This window comes from Salvelinus namaycush, chromosome 4 (genome assembly GCF_016432855.1).
Source record: "Salvelinus namaycush isolate Seneca chromosome 4, SaNama_1.0, whole genome shotgun sequence".
NCBI lineage: Eukaryota > Metazoa > Chordata > Actinopteri > Salmoniformes > Salmonidae > Salvelinus > Salvelinus namaycush.
In genome coordinates this window covers 25,837,219-25,845,963 of record NC_052310.1, presented here as the reverse complement: position 1 = coordinate 25,845,963, position 8,745 = coordinate 25,837,219, and the positions used below count along the sequence as shown (strand labels likewise).

Here is an 8,745-nt window from a genome sequence, read left to right as displayed (position 1 = left end):
CTATAGTTTGTTAACAAGAAATTTGTGGAGTGGTTGAAAAACGAGTTTTTAATGACTCCAACCTAAGTGTATGTAAACTTCCCGACTTCAAATAGCTCAAACCAGTTATCAAGTCGGACATTTCAGAGTTTCCTAGTTCGAACTAGCGCATGAACACAGCATTAGTGCTGCGTTCAAAACAACTAGGTTCTCGAGTTGGAATTCCTTGTTGGATGACCATTCACATCGATTTTTCCCAGTTGGAGCTCGTTTTTTCCCGAGTTCCCAGTTGTTTTGAAAGCACTGAAGTCAAAAGTCTGAGATTTCCGATTTGCCAGTTCCCGAGTTGTTTTGAACGCGGCAATATGCCCTGTAACTAGCGGTTCTCCGACGTCATCACAGACCAGCCCCCTTTACTGAGGTGTTATTTTTGCCAAGTTCAATGTATATCTGTTGCGCCTTCTAAAAGTAAAGATGAACTTAGTAGAGGTGTTGAGAAATGCGTTTACATTTATATATAAGAAAGCGCAGCTCTGGGCTGTAGGTGGTGGTATTACTGTTGTCGCACTTGGACTTGGATATAAGTTTTTACTCAGGCCGAATAAACTTAACCGTGTGGGCGTTGTGTCACAGCTACTCATTCACCCACTGAAGTCGGGTAGAGCTGTGTCCGTGGCCCTTGCAGAATGTCAACCGATCGGTTTGAAGTACGGTGAACTTCGAGATAGGTTAGTAACATTTTATTCTGACTTTTTCCTAATATATTATTGCAATACGTTTTTTTTTTTTTTTTTTACAAGTCGCTAATGCACTGCTTGTACTGGTCCCAAAACGTTACATAAGCCATGTCAACAGCAACTGTATTTTATGTTGTAATCATCCTTTCTCACATTTATTGATCGAAGTAATTGCATGTTGCCTAACCCTAACAACAACAATAACAAATAGTATGTTTATCAATTATTCAAGTGAATCACTTAAGTAAAAGGTCAGAACATGCCATGGAAATGTTGTGGTGGTCATTCTGATGAGGTACCACTCAACAATGTACAGATCCAGTCAAATATATTGGCACCTTGCACTTTTTAAATAAAGGTTAAATTAAAAAAAGGCCTGTTATGTCATCGGACAAAAGAGGGGAGGGAGGAGCGCCCTTCTGAAATCAAACAGTAATCTGTGCCATTTTGTCAACAAGGCTGCATCACTTTTCCATGTGAAAACACATCAATCTACTCATTACTCTACGTGCTCCTACTTCACATTGTTTATAGCTGACTTTGCCATGGGTTTTGAACGGAGGACCTGGCTCACTCCCGGGAGGCAGCCCGGTTCCAAAACGAATGGAATCAATGTTCACCCATTGCAAAACCTGCTTACATGGTCCACCGGGTGATAGTAATTGAACCCCCAACATGTAGTTCCATAGTTTTTCATTTAAATGTTTCAAGGAGAAATTGTATGTATTTAAGTATTTGTTGTTGTTGTAGTGGGGACAGTAACATTAATACTTTAAAAAAATTATACTTGAAATAGTTTTTAATTAAAAAAAAAATATTTTTATGTTTAGCTCCCATAATATAATTTAAGAGTATGCATTATGGTGTCTGTAATATAATACATGTGGCAAAAAACAAATGTAGACATTAATAAATGCATTTCTTTAGCTTCCCAAAAACTTTTTTACAATGGTGGGGGAGTGCCAAGATGGAGGCGCGGTGGCTTCAAAACAGAGTTCCGTACGTAATCTAGTGTATAAATCAATGTGGAGAGTGCATTGATGCAGCTACAGGGTACAGTAACTTTTCTCGAAACAGTGCAGAGGTAAAGATGGTTGTAGTCGAGGGCTTTGGCTAGGTAACTGATGTTGTCTTGACATGAAACTAAACTAGAGTTTTAATACCGTACTGAGCTCGTAGTACCGAGTCAATGTGCAGGGGTACGAGGTAATTGAGGCAATACAGTTTTTACATGTGGGTAGGGAGAAAAGTGAGTCTGAGTGTGCATAGAAAAGAAAGTCCCCTATTGACTGAGGGGACTGAAGCGAGGTGATAATGGCTGGCCCCCCCTCCCCCCTTTGTGTTTTAATGCAGGCACTGGCTGGTGATCACTGAGGATGGCCACATGGTGACGGGGAGGCAAGAGCCTCGCCTGGTGCTGGTGGCGTTGACCAGTGACGGGGGACAGATGTGTCTGAATGGACCCGACATGGAGCAGCTGAGGTTCCCCGTTCTGCAGCCTGACAATCCCATCATCAACTGCAGGGTGTTTAGCAGCGATATCCAAGGCAGGGACTGTGGCGACGAAGTGTCTAACTGGCTCACAGGCTACCTGGCTGCTGGAAAAACCTTTCGCTTGGTTCACTTTGAGCCCCATATGAAGCCCAGGAGGCCAGCAGAGACGGAGTCTCTCTATCCTCAGAGGGAAAAAATTGCGTACCCTGATTGTGGCCCGATAATGTTGCTGTCTGAAGCCTCTGTGAAAGATCTAAACAGCAGGCTGGAGAATGACGTCACAGTTGCACGCTTTCGACCAAATATCATTGTTAGCAATTGCGAAGCCTTTGATGAGGATTCTTGGGAAGACATCCAGATTGGCGATGTGCGGATGCACCGCGTGATGGCGTGCGGAAGGTGCATCTTCACCACGGTCGACCCTGAAACAGGAGTCATTAGTAGGAAACAGCCACTGGAGACGCTAAAAAACTACAGACTGTGTGATGAAGCTGAGAAGCACATCTATAAGACATCGCCACTGTTTGGACAGATGTACACCGTCAGCAAGACTGGGATCCTGCAGGTTGGAGATGTGGTGTACAAGATAATCCACTGAGATGGATGGAGGACTTAGCCAGAGTTCCAGTCTGTTTGTGTTATCATGACAATTCCTTGTCATGTTTGGCTTGACAAGGACATCAATGGAGTGGGAAAAAGCACAAACATATCTGGGAGCAGGCTTTGTAAAGGTCAGACCGTTTCCTGTCACAAAATAAAGTAAAGGTTAAAATAAGCAATTTTTTGCCAGATCAGATATGTTGATTATATTAAATGTTACTAATAGAAATATGAAATCAATTCAGCACCCTTTATGATTGAGAACATCATAGGTAGGTTTTATGTTCTATATTGTATGAGCACAAAGACTTGTAACATTTATCATGAGTCTGATGAAGGCCATTGACTGGCAAAACGTCACAATTTGTAATATTTAGAAAAATAAAGTACCACGTTTTTAATCGCGAGCGAGTTGCGCCTTTTCCTTCCTGATGTAATGTTTATCATGGAAAACAATAAACCAAACTGACATTGTTGACCTTTATGCATTTTGTTTAGGAATAGTTTCCCCATCATATTTGTTCCAAGAAAGGCTGAAATGATTACGTGTTGATTTACTATATCAACAGTGCTGAAACAAACAGTATTAGATAATGCATGTTTGATAACTTCACATTCATGCAGTGACATTGTAGCCAAGTCCTTCCAGAGTTCTGAGCAGTTTACACAGAAATTAAATAGTTTTATTTGGACATGATAGTTGTTTTTACATTCATATCCAAGATATCCTTTAAGCAGGTACACAAGAGGTTTCCTGACACAAACTCCTTTTACCTCACAGACTCAGTCTGGCTAGTCACAATCGGGACGATTCAGAGTTGAAATAAGCACCTGCAACTCAGACTTGGGAGACTTGGGTGAAAATTTGAGTTAAACACAAAGATCTCAAGTCTGAATCCTGTCCAACTTCTCTTGCTCCCGAGCTTCCAGATAAATGCATTTTTCTTGGCACTGACAAACGCAATGTCTTCTTAAAATAACTGCAACCATGACTTTTGTACAGTCCATAGATGAGCAGATCTGGTGTTAAGATTTGTCTGCTCAATTCAAATTTGCAATATATCCTAACGTGAAATGTCCATAATATGTAATATGACAATAGTACATAATGACTGTCAGTCATGGGCCTGGATGTTGTCCCAGACCCGCACCACGTCTAGGCAGTCGCTCAGGGCTTCTATCAGAGATAAGGCTGCCTCCAGCTGGGCTTGTGGAAGCTGCGTGGGTTTGTGGGACACAAACTCCAGGCTAGCGGACACAGTGCGCACCCCCAGTTCTTCCAGCGAGGTCCGCACCTTCTTCAGCTCTGTCATGTCACACACAAACTGACAGAGAGAGAAAGTAATGTATTGATGCTGGATAGGACACTAGTTCAAGGGTGTACAACTCAGACCCTCGAGGTCAGGTTTGAATTTGTCCCTGGCACAATATTTCCTTGTTCAACTCATGTTATACATTGATGTGAAAACCCCTGGGTTGTGTTCATTAGGGTGTTATAAAATGGTTTGCAATGGAAAAATCATCCAGGTAGACCCTATTTCAATCATTTTTTTCATGTTTGGTGCCTAATAAACACAGCCCTGGTTTTTCCATAGTCCAGCAGGTCTGCAGCCCTCGAGGGCCAAATCAGTGCACTCCTGCATGTATTGACCCTAACCACGTCTCACCTGTAGGAGGGACTTATCATCCTCATCCTCTGTTTCTTGGACGTCCTCGGCCCCCGCCTCAATGGCCAGTTCCAGAGCTCGCTCGGACGACACACCCTGCCCCTGCGCCACCACCACCCCCTTCCTGCTGAAGTTATGACGCACCCCGTCGCACAGCGCTGCCCTGTGGACAAACACAGAAAAATAAACAATGGATCAGTAAACATACAGACTCTGGCTCTCTGACATAATGCAATTACTCACAACATAATGAAAACTATCTAAACTGAACATAAGAAACACTTAAAACATTTACCAACACCCCCCCCCCCCTCAGTCTGACCCGTGTTTGTTGAGCAGATGTTTGAGTTCCTGGTGACTTCGGGTGTTGTTGTCAGTTAGCATATCGATGAGCAGCATGCAGCCACCAGGCCCCCTGGCTTCATACATGTGCTGGGTTCCTGCCTTGGACTTTTCCTGAGAAGAGGACAAAAGCAGAGGTGTGGACTCGAGTCTGACTCGATTTCACAAATGTTTCATGAGCTGAAATAAATAAAAATAAAAAATAAATCACTGAAATGTTCCATATGCACAAAAGCTTATTTGTCTCAAATTTTGTGCACAAATTTGTTTACATCCCTGTTAGTGAGCATTTCTCCTTTGCAAAGATAATTCATCCACCTGACAGGTGTGGCATATCAAGAAGTGATCGTTACACAGGTGGACATTGTGCTGGGGACAATTAAAGGCTACTCTAAAATGTGCAGTTTTGTCACACAACACAATGCCACAGATGTCTCAAGTTGAGGTAGCATGCAATTGGCATGCTGACTGCAGGAATGTTCACAAGAGCTGTTGCAAGAAAATTGAATGTTTATTTCTCTACCATAAGCTGCCTCCAACGTCAATTTAGAGAATTTGGCAGTACGTTCAACTGGCCTCAACCGCAGACCACGTGTAACTATGCCAGCCCAGAACCTCCACATCCAGCTTCATCACCTGTGGGATCGTCTGAGACCAGCCACCCGGACAGCTAATGAAACTGTGGATTTGTACAACTGAAGAATTTCTGCACAAACTGTAAGAAATCTTTAGACACACCAGGGTCTTGACCTGACTGCAGTTTGGCGTCTTAACCGTCTTCAGTGGGCAAATGCTCACCTTTGATGGCCACTGGCACGTTGGAGAAGTGTGCTCTTCACGGATGAATCCCGAGATCTCAACGACGTCAGCGTGTATGTTGTCGTGTGGGCAAGCGGTTTGCTGATGTGAACAGAGTCCCCCATGGTGGAGGTGGGGTAGTTCCCGCCAATATCCAGCAACTTCGCACAGCCATTGAAGAGGAGTGGGACAACATTCCACTGGCCACAATCAACAGCCTGATCAACTCGATGCGAAGGAAATGTCGCGCTGCTTGAGGCAAATGGTGGTCACACCAGATACTGACTGGTTTTCTGTCCACGCCCCTACTTTTGTTTTTTAAGGTATCTGACCAAAAGATGCAAATCTTTATTCCCATTCATGTGAAATCCATAGATTAGGCCCTAATGAATTTATTTAAATTGACCGATTTCCTTATATTAACGCAGTAAAATCTTTGAAATTGTTGCATTTATATTTTTGTTCAGTGTAATTGTAATTGTATCATAATGCATTATATCCGAGTGTTATAAGTGTTACAAAAACATTTCACTTTGATCAGTCAGTCAACTTACCGCTCCCTTGATGGCAGCTTCTATGGACGCTTTGGGCATGTTCTTGCCTCGGCATTGCTCCACTACATTCGCCAATGCTAGATTGAATTCTGGATTACTAGATCTCCCTTCTGTAGAAAACAGAATTAACAAGCAAGTCACAAGAATGCTTGATGCAGCACCAGTCAAAGCATTCCTCATAATGCTCACATGTAGTGCATTGACTTGGAGCAAACAAGTTGTCAGTCACGCTTACCTTTGACTGCAATTCTTATCATCATCCCAAACTTCATGAACATTCGACTCCGGGCTGCATCTTTGGGTCCTTTTATATTTTTCACCTTTGACCACTTATTATGACCAGCACACAAGTTAGGGCACAGATGTAGTGTTCTTACAGGATGGGTTGTCCAAAGAGGGTAGCGACATGTCACCGTCAGGTCTGTGCGGACTGGACGAATCCTTGCGCCCATGTAATTGTTGGTGGTCAAGCAGGCAAGTCGACGTAAACACAGAGGCAAGAAACCCCTCAACACCACTCGCCATCCCATTGCTCTGAGTCAGAAAAGGAAAATGTAAGGGCATTGCATTGACAAACAGTATTATATGTTTGGTATACATGCGAGAACCAGAAGAAACACGTGGACGTATGTGCAAATGTAAAAATGGCTTATGACAGTTGCCTCGCTTTTATGTAAAACAAAAAAAAACGACATTTGATAAGCTTAGCTAGCTAACGTTACTACTTGCTGCTAAGAAGACCACATAAAAAAAGTACCTACATTTTATAAGCTTAGCTAGCTAACGTTACTATTGCTGCTAAGAAGACCACGTAAAAAAGTACCTACATTTGATAAGCTTTGCTAGCTGACGTTACTACTTGCTGCTAAGAAGACCACATAACAGTAGGTCTGCTATCTTACTAGCTATAATGCCTGTTCCTAATGGAAAACGTATGAATTATTGAATGTATCACATTTTCCGTAAACGTACACTTTATAAAGAGTAAGTGTTGGTGTCCTTTGAGGTCAAATTGACGCTTCCGGGTTGTGTAGTGACGAAAGAAGCGGACCTTTCAAAATAAAAGTCCGCCATTCTAAGCTTTACTGTTACCACAAGAGGGCGACAGACAATATTTCCAACAGTAAATGTTATCGTCAGCATTTGTATAGACATTATTTAAAGTGTGTCTTTTGGTTGTAAAAAAACCAAGCCAACATTTCTTATAGCCTCAAAATGTCTTCGTGATACAATTGGAGGTAAAGTAATGCACGTTGTTTTGTTATAATCATGTTAAAGCCAGTTTCTAAGATTTCATTTCCATTAAATACATATATTTTGAATGATATAAAAAAACAAGGACCATTTTCTTTGTTAATGTTTTTGTTGTAGAGGACTTTATAAGCTAATTATTTGTATGACTTCAAATCTTTTTTAGAGTAATACATTGTTCTCATTGAATGACATTGTTGTTTTAAGCATGTGAAAATGTAATGGGATGCATTTGCTCCATGGTGTATGTTTTTCGTGTGTGCCCCCCGTCTTTGATGGACTATGGCATTTCTGATGATATACATTCTAAAAGATAATTATGGCCTATGGAACAGAGCATTTTTAGAGAAGGAGAAAAATAGATACTGCGAGAATAGAGAATAAACCTGAGATACTGAGTCACCTGGAGAGGCAGATAGGGAGAGTAGTCTACACAGCAGAAAATGAGGTGTGGAGGAGAGAGAAACACAGAGAGAGATACATGATGGGGATTGTTGGCTGCACCAGGCAGCAAAGAGTTAACTGAGGTGGAACGCCAAGAGGACAGCCCATTCCCACAGTCAACAATGGAAGGAGCTGCAGTAGATGAGCAGCTCTCCTACTCTTCCCTCCTCCCCTTACTAACTAACATCATGCTCACACAAAGGAACATGGTAGAGGTACTCATCCATGAGATACATGAGGAATTCCATACCTAGTCACTGGGACCTGACCTTACCAATGCTCATTGTTCACAAGAGAAGCACTACATACAGAAGATTGAAAAAAGAGAAGAGAGCGCGCATTGGAAGACTACCAGTGGTTATAGAGAATCCTTTACTTAACTTCCACAACTGATTCTATTGTCACTCTCAGCTGTGGGGGAGAAGCTGGACGTGTTGATTGAATAACTTCCCATCCAACAATGCCATGGTTCATGGGGTGCCATTCATGAGAAGTATTATCAGGATCACCTCCTACCTAAGCGTTTAGCCTCTTGTGAAACAAAGTTACGACATCATCATCACTGTCAGTGAGACGTGTGCAGGCACCAAGGTAATAGGAGCGGCAATGGGACACAGCCTCGAGGACCACCACTCTACATGTTTCGGGGGACGTTTCCCTTCTCTGCACCCTAGAGAGGATAAGGAGTTGTGAGCAGGAGGTGTCTTGGTGATTAAAAGTTTTGGTTCAGGTTGAAGGTCAAAAGGAAGTCATGGTGTCCGTGGGGAGAATCAGAATTGTTCTCTGCTGCGTATTGATGAATGTCAGTGCAGTGGTAAGTATCCTATCCATCCTAACTGCTTAATAATTTGTATTGATTAATTTAATTGATTGATCCAT

The 8,745-nt window shown here is 42.3% G+C and overlaps 2 protein-coding genes across 3 annotated transcripts; one reads left to right on the top strand and one right to left on the bottom strand.

Moving 5' to 3' along the window:
- The first annotated feature begins 374 nt into the window (after window positions 1-374).
- LOC120046379 (mitochondrial amidoxime-reducing component 1-like) lies at window positions 375-3,217 on the top strand. The gene is made up of 2 exons (XM_038991562.1): window positions 375-707; window positions 2,070-3,217. Exons 1-2 carry the CDS (start codon window positions 454-456, stop codon window positions 2,806-2,808), a joined length of 993 nt encoding a protein of 330 aa, XP_038847490.1. The 5' UTR covers window positions 375-453; the 3' UTR covers window positions 2,809-3,217.
- Window positions 3,218-3,276: 59 nt separating this feature from the next.
- Window positions 3,277-7,203, bottom strand: LOC120046380 (translational activator of cytochrome c oxidase 1). 2 transcript variants are annotated; one of them, XM_038991564.1, is made up of 6 exons: window positions 7,144-7,203; window positions 6,407-6,705; window positions 6,172-6,281; window positions 4,800-4,933; window positions 4,478-4,640; window positions 3,277-4,135 (listed from the first exon to the last, which is right to left on the bottom strand). In XM_038991564.1, exons 2-6 carry the CDS (start codon window positions 6,699-6,701, stop codon window positions 3,926-3,928), a joined length of 912 nt encoding a protein of 303 aa, XP_038847492.1. In that variant the 5' UTR covers window positions 6,702-6,705; window positions 7,144-7,203; the 3' UTR covers window positions 3,277-3,925. The 2 variants fall into 2 exon arrangements, with proteins under 2 accessions (XP_038847492.1, XP_038847491.1); XM_038991563.1 differs by having other exon boundaries at window positions 6,999-7,189.
- Between the last annotated feature and the right edge of the window lie 1,542 nt (window positions 7,204-8,745).